This window comes from Ictalurus punctatus, chromosome 2 (genome assembly GCF_001660625.3).
Source record: "Ictalurus punctatus breed USDA103 chromosome 2, Coco_2.0, whole genome shotgun sequence".
Classification (NCBI taxonomy): Eukaryota; Metazoa; Chordata; class Actinopteri; order Siluriformes; family Ictaluridae; genus Ictalurus; species Ictalurus punctatus.
This window is the reverse complement of record NC_030417.2, coordinates 30,059,094-30,072,564: the sequence shown is the minus strand read 5'-3', so window position 1 is coordinate 30,072,564 and position 13,471 is coordinate 30,059,094. Positions and strand designations below refer to the sequence as shown.

General features: G+C 38.2%; 1 protein-coding gene across 3 annotated transcripts; it reads right to left on the bottom strand.

The window, feature by feature from the left end:
• Positions 1 to 257: 257 nt before the first annotated feature.
• On the bottom strand, positions 258 to 11,093 carry copz2 (COPI coat complex subunit zeta 2). 3 transcript variants are annotated; one of them, XM_017460376.3, is made up of 10 exons: positions 10,938 to 11,093; positions 9,566 to 9,634; positions 9,106 to 9,190; positions 7,890 to 7,981; positions 7,724 to 7,779; positions 6,983 to 7,060; positions 6,591 to 6,642; positions 2,513 to 2,551; positions 2,134 to 2,166; positions 258 to 1,291 (listed from the first exon to the last, which is right to left on the bottom strand). In XM_017460376.3, exons 1-10 carry the CDS (start codon positions 10,953 to 10,955, stop codon positions 1,244 to 1,246), a joined length of 570 nt encoding a protein of 189 aa, XP_017315865.1. In that variant the 5' UTR covers positions 10,956 to 11,093; the 3' UTR covers positions 258 to 1,243. The 3 variants fall into 3 exon arrangements, 2 of the variants coding, with proteins under 2 accessions (XP_017315865.1, XP_017315883.1); XM_017460394.2 differs by lacking the exon at positions 2,134 to 2,166; XR_006980747.2 differs by lacking the exons at positions 258 to 1,291; positions 2,134 to 2,166 and adding an exon at positions 5,948 to 6,130 and having other exon boundaries at positions 2,525 to 2,551.
• Positions 11,094 to 13,471: the final 2,378 nt, after the last annotated feature.

Genomic DNA, 13,471 nt, shown 5'->3' with positions numbered 1-13,471 from the left:
CCTCGGTCTCTCACAGTAAAGGCAGAGGCGGGTTTGGAAGAAGCCAATCAGGTTTGCTTAAAAGCTCTATTGGTCCAAAAGTATGGGCGGCGCGCCAACGTCAATCACAGAGACTTTAGTCGTCCAATGACCGCGCGAGATACGCCCCCAAGTTCATTATTATTCATACACCGTATAACACAAGCTTGCGCAGCCCCTTCCCGGCTCTCCTCCCACCACCGAGACTCAGTGTCTAATGAAGAAGCTGGAGCACAGACTGTCTTATCAAAATGAGATTTATTAACATCCAGAGACAATTTCCAGATCTGGTTAAGTGTTTCTTAACTATCACTCATTAGACCATTCCTAACAAAATAAAAACAACTAGGGATTATACAAACCATAATAACATGGAATTCTTTCACCTGCAGTCTTATTAAAGTTTTTTCGTTAGAAATCGCTTAAATAAATCTGTCTAATAGTTAAGAGAGAGTATGAATATAACGTTCTTATTTCTTCAGTAACATACAAGTTTGCCTTTACTTTTACTCTTTGGTTTCTGAACAACATTAGATTTTTAGTTTAAAAAAAAAAAAATTTAATAAAAATAATATTTTGATAGTGAAGGATCTAATAATAGACCCAATGAAACAACATTTACAGAAATAACAATGTAACAAAGCCACTTGAAGAAGTGGCTCATTTCTCAATTTTTAAGCAGATGATATTAGGACAAACAAATCTAGAAAGTCAGATCTATAGTGAATTAATGAGGTTGTACTAATAAAAGTTCAAAATAACAATACACCAAATGCTTTGGTTACAACTGTCAAAAGTGTGCTACAATTGTAATCACATATTTAGTCTTAAAATAATAAATACAAAATTGAATCAGACACAATTTCTGATTACTCACTACAGCACACATTTTTTTTTTAAAATTAATGTGTAGCATCTGGTGCACATGCTGAAAATATTCAGTGCAAATCAGGCCTATCGCTAGTGTCCACATTACTAACTTCTTGGATATCAGCCATCAAGCTCAAAATGTGTGGAAAATTACCCTTCTTCTTAGTTTTATGCACAGTATAACCTGTTTAATAAAAGCATTCAAGTCTGAATGGCTTAATAATAAAAACAGCTGAACCTACAGCTAGTATCATAATTAATTAGTCTAGTGGGTTTCATAAAAGTAAAGCTGAATGGCTACAATATTTCCCAAATCACTTCAGATCATTTACAGATCCGCTCACTGTGAAGGAGATTATTTCAGTATTGACCACTTGATCTGTTCCTTTGCAGTCTGTAACACCTGGGGAGGGGAAAAAAGACGACAGATATCACTTTAAGGTTACATACAATGCATGTGTAATTATTTGATGAAGATTAATCTGTGAATATTTTTCACTGCAATATATTCGCTTATATTTATTCAGGAAACCCCTTATATGAAGCTTTTTTTAGATTGTGTTTATTATTTTTATTATTTATTTATTTATTTATTTATTTATTTTATCATTATTATTATTATTATTATTATTATTATTATTATTATTATTATTATTAATAATAATAATAAGAAGAAGAAGAAGAATAATTAAAGTCGATACAATAAGAAAAACGGATAATGACGAACTAGGTGAAAAATGATCAGTCATGTGAAAAATAATCCGTCACGCAGTGTTTTCGCCACCAGGGGGCGCCTGGAGACCGCCATTGAACGACAGCATCATTAACCCTGAACGACTAACTGAACAGTTTTATATACACAGCACTTTCAGTAGCACAAATATGATCACATTTGCAGTATACACACATCAGATTGAGATATAAACAGACTATCACTCAAATATTCAAACATTAAATGATTAATTTTCTGTGCTGAGTTATTAAAATAAGACCTCAATTTCCACTCAGTCAAAAAAGACTATGTTAGCAGTTAGCAAACATGTTTTGCTAGGAAATGTGAAAAAATTAAACTTCATGTGTCTGTTTAGAGTCTTTGTGTATGTGTGTATGTGTGTGTGTGTGTGTGTGTGGGGGGGGGGGGGGGGGGGGGGGGGTTGACACACAAATTGATCCAAGACATGCTGTGTGCATGTACATGTGTAATATGGTGCAAGTATGTATGTGTTTTAGCGTGAATACACTTACATTAGTGGTGATAGCCAGTTTCTCAGTGATATGCTGCATAAATTATGGTTTTAGAGCAAGGTTAGTACAGCAAGGTTAACTCGGAAGGAAAAGACAAAGTATTATTGAAATGTTAAAGTGGCAACATGCACTAACAGAAACTTGGTTAATTTTTTTTTAAACTGTTAAGAAGTAGTAATCAGCTGCAATGTGTAAATGATAATAAAGCAATGTGTGGGTTAGGATTTTGTTGGGAATTTGATCAAACTGATAAGTGATTTGTCTAAATACTGCACATTTGAGTCTTTGAAGAAAATCAATAATATTTGATCCAGAAACTTTCCATCACCAGCCATTTAACAAAAGAGCTCATGCATGTGTTTGTGTGCATTTGTCATACCTGAGCCACACTGTGTTCTGATAGAGGGTTGTCATCAGTCTGAAAGAAAAGCCAAAACTGAGATACTGAGAGAGAAACTGGAGCACACTCATACACACGATACACAGGCAACAAATGTTCAAACCAGAAGACATCATTTTATAAAGAGATTAATTTGAATTCTTTTTGACTTTTATGTCTTCTTTGCAAGTTAGAACTGTCATTTAAACTGTTATTAATTTGGATGAACTTAAAAGGAAAACTTGTGGAGAAGTTATTGGTCTTCTGTCACTCTAATGTCACAGCTAGCCCAGTTACAGCAGCATTTCATACAAGAAATCAGTGATCTCAAACATAAGGAATAACAATCAGATGTACAGTGATGTTCAAGGTCATATTAAATCCAATGTAGAAGTAGTGAAGGCAGCAAATGTTGGACTCAAAGTTGAAGAACAGTGCGGCTATATGATGCAGTTGCACAGAGTTATGGCAGAGACTCGACTAGGCTGGTTAGCGATCTGTGAGATAACCGGCACAATGTCGTTGACGGTGGTATTGGCATGAAATTTGAAAATCTGGAACTTTATTGGAGTATACAGAAAAAGGAGGACATAATAAAGGATTAAAATGCTGCTGCGTTACTCTCTTTAGGGAGAGATGAAGTAAATCCCACTGGCACCACGATCAGCAGGTAGGTGAATGGCATTGTAGGTAATGGAAACCATTAAAATAACTAAGAAATCGCTGAAAAGTTTAAATGTTAAATAATAATAATAATAAAATTTCATTAGGAATAAATTTGACACCATTGAAGATTACATGTTAGTTATAAAGATTAATATGCAATGAGCAGGCAGATTTATGCATATATAATTAATCAAACTTAAGATATCAAAAACAAAAATCCAAGTAAGGGCACTACAAAGAGTTATTAAAATAAAATAAAATCCACACCATACAGGCAAACAGTGACTTCTGAGAACTATTATGCAATCGGAGGTAATGACACATGAGTAATTTGACTGGGTCAGGGTAAGTTTGCAAATATGTATACATCGCTACATGCTAGGGGTGTAACAATACATCATGACACGATGCATTGCAATGCAAAAATGTCACGATGCACATCACGGAAATGTGCAATATCAACATTCTATTAAATATGCATGTAATGCAATTGCACTGTTTGAACACCAGAGGTCCCAATCTGCGCAACCAACAGAGAGAGAGAGATATAGAGAGCACGGTGGTCACTTGATCATGTTCCTTCACGGCAAACCTAAGAGATTCCAGTTACAAAATGGGAATAATCTGAATTTCTGAAGTGACCGAGTCTGATATGTTTGGGTTGCAACGACCAACACGGATTATACGTTATACTGTCACAACCCCAATTCCGAAGAAGTTGGGACAGTATGGAAAATGCTAATAAAAACAAAAAGGAGTGATTTGTAAATGTATTTTGACTTGTATTTAAACAAAAAAAAAAAAAACGTATAAAGACAAGGTATTTGATGTTTCACCTAATCAACTGCATAGTTGGGTTTTTTTTTTTGGAAATGTTATTTTGAAATTGATGCATGCAACACGTTCCAAAAAAGTTGGGACTTGAGCAATTTAGGACGAATAACAATGTGACAAGTTGTAATAAGATGATATGAAACAGGTGAGGCAATCATCTAATCATAGAATATAAGGAGCATCCAAAAAAAAGAAAAAAAAAAAAAAGGCCTAGTCCTTCAAGAGCAAGGATGGGTCGAGGCTCAACAATCTGCCAACAGAGGAGTCAGAGAATAATCCAACACTTTGAGAACAACATTCCCCAAACACAAATCGGTAGGATTCTGGACATTTCAACTTCTACAGTGCACAATATAATTAAAAGATTCAAGGAATCCGGTCAAATCTTGGTGCGTAAAGGGCAAGGCCGAAAACCACTTCTGAATGTGTGTGATCGCCGATCCCTCAGACGTCACGGTGTTAAAAACCATCATGAGTCTGTAATGGAGATCCTGACATGGACTTGGGAATATTTTGGTAAATATTTGTCAGTCGACAACATTCGCTGCTGCATCCACAGATGCAAGTTAAGGCTTTATTATGCTAATCAGAACCCATACATCAACACTGTCCAAAAGCACCGCCGACTTCTCCGGGTTCGGTCTTGTCTGAGATGGACAGTAGCACAGTGGAATCGTGTTTTGTGATCAGATGAGTCAACATTTCAAATAGTTTTTGGACAAAACAGTCATCGTGTTCTCCGGGCCAAAGAGGAACAGGACCATCCAAGCTATTATCAGCGTCAGGTCCAAAAACTAGCATCTGTCATGGTATGGAGGTGTGTCAGTGCCCATGGCATGGGTAACTTGTACATCTGTGAGGGAACTATTAATGCAGAAAGATATGTACACATTCTGGAGCAACATATGCTGCCATCCAGAGCAGGACAATACCAAACCACATTCTGCCTGGATTACAAGCGCACGGCTGCGTGAGCAGAGAGTGCGGGTGCTAGCATGGCCTGCCTGCAGTCCTGACCCGTCACCAACTGAGAATGGGTGGCACATTATGAAGCGCAGAATAAGGCAATGAAGGCCCCGTATGGTTGCGCAGCTGAAGAAATGCAGAATGGTTGAATGGGGGAAAATCCCATTTGCTAAACTTAACCAACTGGTGTTTTCAGTCCCCAAACTCTTAATAAGTGTTATTAAAAGAAAAGATAAAATGTTACACAGTGGTAAACAGTCGACTGTCCCAGATTTTGGAGTGTGTTGCAGTCATCAGATTTGAAATGAATTCATATTTTCAAAAACAAATTAAATTCACAAAGTAAAAAATCAAATAATGTGTTTTCAATATAGTACAGGATGAACTGAATTTTCAAAAAGGTCTCTTTTTGCATTTTCCATACTGTTCCAACCTTGAGGAATTGGGATTGTACAGGATCATGTTATAACATTTAAAATGAGCTCTTCAGTACTTTCAAACACCATCCCCGCACCTCTGCAGAGGAAATCGGCCATTTTAGCTGACTTTGCAGCTCTGTTTCTGATATGGGCATCATTATGTGTCAGTCGATCAAGTCCTCGGGGTCAGACACTTTGTTTATTTAATCAAAATTTGCGAGAATTTATACATTTAATTATTCATTTTTAATATCTGATGAAGCTGTAGTACATTTTGTTTACAATATTAAACCTCTGTTTGTAGCCATTTTTTGTTGATTTCGTTTTATACAGACCAAAATGCACATTATTTTGCATTGTTTATTATATAGAAATTTTTTGTTCAAATTTTCTGAGAATCGAATCAAAATGTGAATACAGTATCGTAAATTGAATCATAACCAGAGTGTATCGTTACACCCCACTACGTACTAGGCCCTACACACTGCTGTGAAGTGTTGTTCCTGCTTCAGAAAGAGAACACACTTATCCACGCCATGCAGTTACTTGCCTATATCCTCTCTCCCCCCTCTCCTGTTTACTCCATTCCTCTCTCTTTACTGTGAGAAGGAGGTGGAGAGGAAGAGCGTCCTTTCTGTGCGAGTTAAAAAGGTTGACTCGTCTGTGCCTGGCCCTCCATGTTACCCGTGATGTAATCGATCAGGACAAAGCCAAAAGCTTGCTCTGACACACACTGCCAAGGTAGAGGAGTAAATATATATATATATATATATATACATACACACACACGCACACACACACACACACACACACACACACACGCACCACCATGTGAAACTGTGTGTGTGCATACAACATGGATTACAGCACTATATATTATTTCATGTATTAATAATTCAAGTACGAAGATAATCAGTGTAGCCTAAAAGGCATGCAGCACAATAACGTTTTCACCAATCTGCCACATTCCCTTCAACAAGGGCTGACCAAATAACTACTAAACCCAAATCCCATGAAGACCCCCGGACCAAGAAGTCCACCTTGTAAAAACAGATTCACCACACAGGAGCAGACAGCACAAGCTCAGTGTGATTTGTCCACTTTTGCCATTACGTCACACAGAGCCTGCAGTGGCCATGTTGACTTTTGCTTGTTAAATGTGTTTGCTTTCCTCACTGTGTTAGTGCTCTTACCCTGTAGTTGACCTTCTCGACTACCTGTTGCGGGTCGCTCTCCAGGATCACCCTGTCAACCAAGACCAGCGAGGAATCAGAGGCCATGCATGAGAAAAGAACTTAGTCTTAGTGATTGTATACGTTCATTATACTGCTACATATTGCACCAGTGATATGGCTTACAATACATTACAACAAATGTGTGTGTGTGTGTGTGTGTGTGTGTAAGATATGTCAATGTATTAAGTATTCTCCAAAATTATTATTTTTTTAATTGCACCAATGCCAGAATTTACTACAACCCCTAAGAAAGCAAACTTCTACAGTATCTGTACAGAAAATTTAAATTTTCACATTAATGATTAAACAATATCATATCATGCAGTGTGCTGTCCGTGTTAAGTTCTCACCCTCCATCAATGATCTCATCCACCACCAGAAAGGCTCCATCCAAATTATCCAGCAGACTTCTTTTCTCCACATTTTTCCTAAATGAGAGGGTAGCCTTACTTATTTGATACATTTTTAGATCCTGTTAGGTTTTGCTGAATGAATTGAAGTTTTATGAACCTGAACAAGAAGCTACAAGCGTCTGAGGACCAGTTTTCAAAAAAGTCAAATTCACGATTGTTTTATTATATAATAAATACCAATCATTTATTATTTCAGGTAAGATATCAGGCTTTTTTTTTTTTTTTTTTTTTTTTTTAGCTGTTTAAGAAATTGTGATGAAAAAATTAAATATATCTGAATATCCTGTTTATAAACTATTCACCTGTTTTGTTTGTTTGTTTTTATGACATCATGTTGTGGTATGTATGAGCTGAGAGATTCAATTCAGACATCAGGGAATATCTAAGGAATATCTAGATGTTTATAATGTTTAATCCTGACATTAGTTTCGTCTCTGCCACTAACGTACGTCACACATTGTTAAACTGGAGGTTTCAGACATTTCTGAGTTCCAAACCAGTACTTATGAGTTTGACTTTGTATTAAGTAATTCAGTAGTAAATCAGAGGCTTGACATGATGTGAGTATCTTAATTCTAATAGATTTTCATAAATACAAACATTCGTGGTAGACTAAGAACTTTTGTTTTGGGTACAACTGTATAGTTGAAGTGAAACGTGTGATTAATGTGAACAAACCTCAAGATCTGATTGAGAGACTCAAACAGGCAATTCAACACTGCCATCAACATCAGCTGTGCAAAATGAGAGAGATGTACATGTTAGAATTGATCCGATTTGCCATTTGACATCTAGGGTACATGACAAGATACATAGAGTACTTGTGTTGTATAGAAAGGCTCACCTCATTCTCCTGTGCACTGCCCACAACATAGAAGAACAGGTCTATGCTGCTCTTGTACACTATAGTCATGCCCTCCAGGAAGGCTATTTCATCTGAAAGGTCATAAGGAGGGAAGAAGCTCTGGCTGTTATTCAATAACGTGATAATTCCACAGGACAATTTGAGACCCCACACACAGAGAGAGAGAGATCTGGCCTGAGGACTGACATAAAAAATAAAGGATTCAAACTCGATAAGTAACAACCCCGAGAAACACTGTCAGCGAGTCACTATTCAATTTCATTTATTTGAGAAAAAAATGGAGCCGTATACATGTGGGTCATGCATTATAACCATGACATAAGGGTCTAATGTAAGGGTGAGAACAAGAGAGCGGGTTAGCAGTACAATATCCCACAGTATCACCCCATAGGCCACAGGGGAACTTTCTATTGTATGCGTGTTTCATTCATAACCCAGACAGAAACAGCTGAGAGTGGATAAAATACTGTTGTCCCTGCCCTGTTGTTAAGTAATCCGAGATACAGGTGTGAAAGGGACATGGTGTGGTTTCTAATGACAATGAGACTATGTTGGTACATGTTGTAGACATTTTGCAAATCATATTAATTTTAGAAATCTGTAATTTAAAAAAAAAAAAAGATTATTATTATTATTATTATTATTATTATTATTATTATCTTATCTTAGTTTTTTTTTTAATCTGGAACATTTCAAATAAAGTTCATACTCATCATGGGGTTACCCAGTAAAGTAAAATAAACTGTCCAACATTGTAAAGGTTTTAGTTAGGGACAGTGAAGAATATAATGTCGTCAGGATTTAACTCTAGAAGACATTCCCTTTCTGCCTTAGGGAAAAACCTTAAAAGGTTCCATGCAGGACCATCCAAGGAACCTTGACCATTAAAATGGTCTTGCACTTTCATGTCACTACATTATAACTGAAGACAATTTGAGGAAGTAAGCCAACATGATGTTTATTATTTAAGGTATAGCTTCAGAAAGCAAAAAAAAGGACACCAAAATAGATCCTGAAGTGAAATATTTAAAATGCCATTTTAAACACAACCCAGGAAATGCCCATTATACTCACTATACTTTTACTTACTGCATCAGTATTTACTTACTCTCAATAAGTGAGAGTTTATACGGTCAATATGACCCTTTTCACTCACACACCTTCTCAAATACAAACAGAAGCCTGAGAAACCTACTGTCTGCTTTATGTGTTTTGTTGAAGACGTTCTTCTCGAAATTCTTCTGCTCCTTCATAGAGGGATACAGCTCTGTGTCATAGTACTGAAAGAACAAAACAGTCACATTTTTTACACATGAACAGCACAAAATAACCCAATTATAAACAACTCAAACAACAATCCTATTCATTGGATCAACTTATCAACTTTATAGTAAATGTTGCACATTGGGTGGAGTATCTCTGGTGTGATCAAGATTAAGCCTCACACCTTACAATCATTTCTAGTTAAGGTGAGGCTTAAGGGTGTGTTCATATTCATTTGACTTTAATCCATCATAAGAAACAGGACAGCAACAGAACTCAGTTACAGAATGAGCATTACAATGTTTTTTTTTTTTTTTTATAACCGAGTTCTTCAACATAAAAAAGTAAAGCTGGGAATAAATTACAATAAGAAGAAAAAATGTGCCACTCACCTTTGAAAGAAGTCGGTTTCCGTCATTATCCAAGATGAAGACTGCCTTAACGGTGTACAATGAAGGCCCCTGCATATTTAAAAAAAAAAAAAATGTCTTACTTAAACAATGTTCTATAGTCCCGTCCCGTCCCATCCCCCCCCACACACACACACTTTTTAGTACATATTATCTGGAAACATCAGTTAATACAGACAATACAATTAATTAGGTTATAGAAGCATGCAGGAGTTGCTGGTCCAGAACTCTTCTTCTTTTTCATTCTGCATAATCTCTCCGGACCAAAGTTCTGTTATGCACTGACTGCCACTGATCCAGAGTCGGAGTGTACCACAGAACTTGGGCCCGGAGGACTGATGTTGGTGAAATGGTGGCTGCAGGAAAACCGAAACGGTCACTTTTACTGGAAGAGTAAAAGAGTCAACGATGTCATGGAGTATCTCAAAAAGCGCAAGAAAGACGCTCGACACCCGGATCGCTGCCCTTAATTCCTAAACGCATTTGGAAGTGTGCGCACTTGGCTGAAAATGCATATTCAATAAATACAAACATCAGCAAGCTTACAGGCCATTGTTATAGCTGTGTTTGGATATTAGATCATAATAAAATATGAATAATCATAGCAGTGGTGTGTGGATATGGAGCTGTTTGAGTGTCAACTAGTGCAAAAGGATAAGAAGGGGGGGGGGGGGGGGGGGGGTCAGCAAGGAAAATCGTCTCCCAGCTCTGAAAAGGCACACTGAAGAGATCCACCTGTGGAATGAATTAGACTGCTGTGCTGCTGAGGCGCTCCATAACAGAGGACGTGGCACCCGCATCCCACCAGGCAGTGCGCACACAGCGCAGCGTTCACTTTAACTCCACAACACTGCTGCACTTACAACTTTATGCAACTGCTTAAATCAAGCACATCACACAAGAAACACAGCTTTTTATTATGTGCAATTATGGCCTATTGTAGTATTTTCACTGTTATTATTGATATACCTTTTTTGTTTTGTTTTTTTGCTCTGCCATTACAGGAGAAATAACATCTGTTACACTCGCCTGCTGATCCACGTATTTACATTGCATTGGGTGATGGCATTGCATATATTTCATTTCTCAAAGCACACATTTTCGACGGATATAAACTCCTCAAATATCCAGCTGGATCATATGATCAGCTACAGGTCTTTAAAAAAAATACTCGTGTTAGCACGATAGCTTTTGAACCACATCAAGAGCAATGTATTGTGTTAAGACAATCGAGGAGAACATTATTTATCCAGTCAACAATTTATCCTAATCAACAAGTGTGTCGAGTCTTTCACTGCAACACTGAACACAAATAAGAGAAAGAAAAAAAAACAGAAAAGCTCAGATAGCTTACCAGAGCCACGGAGTCCATGGTGGTGTTTAGTGTTGACGTGGACAGCTTTGAGCTGTCACTACTGGAGCGCTCGTAAAAAATCTCTGACTCATACAGAGGGTGGAGCAAATCCGCTTTTAAAATGGCTATATGCACCCTGCGTACTAAACTGCTAAACAGTAGGCTCTAATAGGTATTACATGCGTATTATGACGTTTAGTACGGAAGTGTGCGGAGCTAAAGGTGGCGAACTAAAACGGAAGCTAAACTGTGTTCTATTCGCCGCCATTTTGGCTCTCGACTCCCTTTTAATCTGGTTCCGTATTACTCCTTCACAGAAACGGAATGGCGGCAGTTGCTCGTTAATGGAGATTAATTTACGTGAGGCTGGGGATTTGTTGATACTGTTACCATATGAGCATTTTTGACTTAGCAACATATTAATAGTTATTTTAAAATATCGCTGTAGTTGAGTAAACTCAGTGCTTGACAAATGTAGAGTGCTTTAATAAATACTGATACACGCCAATGTATCTTTGCACTTTAATATTACAGTATTTAAAAAATAGTTATAATCACAGGTTTATGCTTTAAATGTCTATGTTTAAGTGTTAAATGTAGAAAAAAGTGAGACAGATGATTCTGTGGTGACTACAGAACACAAAAAAATAGACCCCAGCCCAGATACAGTGACTTGTCCAGATAGGGGGCTATGTGCTTGTATTCCAATCCATTTTCTATCCCGCTTATCCTATCCCATGGAACTCAATGCACAAGGCTGGGGACACCCTGGATGGGTTCCCAACCCATTTCAGAACACAACTGCACACCCATTCACACACTATGGACAATCTGGAATTGCTAGTCAGCCTACAGTGCATGTCTTTAGACTAAGAAAGGAAAACCGGAGCACCCAGAGGAAACCCTGAAAGCACAGGGAGAACATGCAAACTCCACAAACACAGGGCAGTAGATGGAATTCTAACCCCTAGCTCCAGAGGTACGAGGCAAGAATGCTAACCACTACCCACCGTGTCCCCCCACGCTTGTTTTCAAGCTCTTTATTTAGCCAAACATGTAGTGTCCATACTGTGTAGCTTTCGTCACCTGCTCCCGGAATGTATATAGAAGTTATAGGAAGTAATGCAGTTATAGGAACTGCATTACTTATAACTTACCAATCACTTTTAACTAAACATAGCTTAGACACTTCCAAATGAACATAGAGAAAAGGCTGGCCTACAAATACTTAAAGGCTTTTAACGTTGCATTTAATGTTAAAAGGCACATAATTATTGTATCACAACTAGAACACCTGCAACAGGATCCCAAATGCCACAGCGATGTATGCTCCTCTCAATAAGAGGGGTAGTTTGCTCACCAGATACAAGGCTTTCCTAACAAGAGGATACCACATCAGAGAGAGAGAGAGAGAGAGAGAGAGAGAGAGAGAGAGAGAGAGAGAGAGAGAGAGTCACTAGAAATGCCTCCCTTATCTTTTCTGAAAGATGTAACATGCAGGTGGATTTGTTTGTCAATGCTCAAAGTTAACACATTGCAGACTGTGGTTCTCCCTAGCGAAGCTGGACAGGATGCTGGGACAGGGTGGATGGCCACACCATTGTATTCCTTTCCTCATATGTCTCTGATTCTGGTGTCCTGATGTCTTCCTCCCCCTGCTATCCCAAATGGATGGAGAGAGTTGGCATCCTCAGCAATGAAAGAGCCTCTAGTACAACCAGCTGTCCTTGGGTGGAAGCTGTTCCCAAAATGGTATGCACCTTATCAACTGGATCTGTTTTATTACCATCCATCCATCTATCTTCTACTGCTTACTCCTTTTCAGGGTCATGGGGAACCTGGAGCCTATCCCAGGGAGCATCGGGCACAAGGCGGGGTACACCCTGGACAGAGTGCCAGTCCATCGCAGGGCACAATCACATACACACTCACACACCCATTCATACACTACAGACACTTTGGACACAGAATAACAAAATACTTCAGGAATTGCTAGACAGCAGCAAATTCCTATTTATAAGAAAGGCATATGTGGCAGCCATTGCACAAATCATGGCATCTCTCTGGGGGCTCACAATTTTTTTTCCAACGTTCTTGAAAGAAGTAAGGCACCTACATCCTGCAATATTCCTCCAGAGTCCTATGTGGGATGCTTGTGCTAGAGTCCTTTAAAGCCTTTTATTATGAGCCTGTGCAGAATAACAATCTGAAATGAAGGTCGCTAAAAATTAACTAAACTTTTTACAGGTGATCACTTTAGCAAAAAGAATGAGAGGACTGCATGCTCTAGTATGAAGCTCAAAGTGCAGTCATTGGTGGCTAGATGACTCAGGGTGACCTTGTGGCTGAACTCAGGTTTCCTACTGAAGTGCAAATGATATTACTTAATTTTGTAAATAAATCAATCGATTTTGCAGGATTCCATGAAGGAGACCATAACATGCCACTGAAAAGGAGCATCTCCTCCTGTTCTGTGTCCTGGGCATTATTTTGAGCTTAACTCTCAGGAAGTCGGCAGTACTGCTACCAGCCAT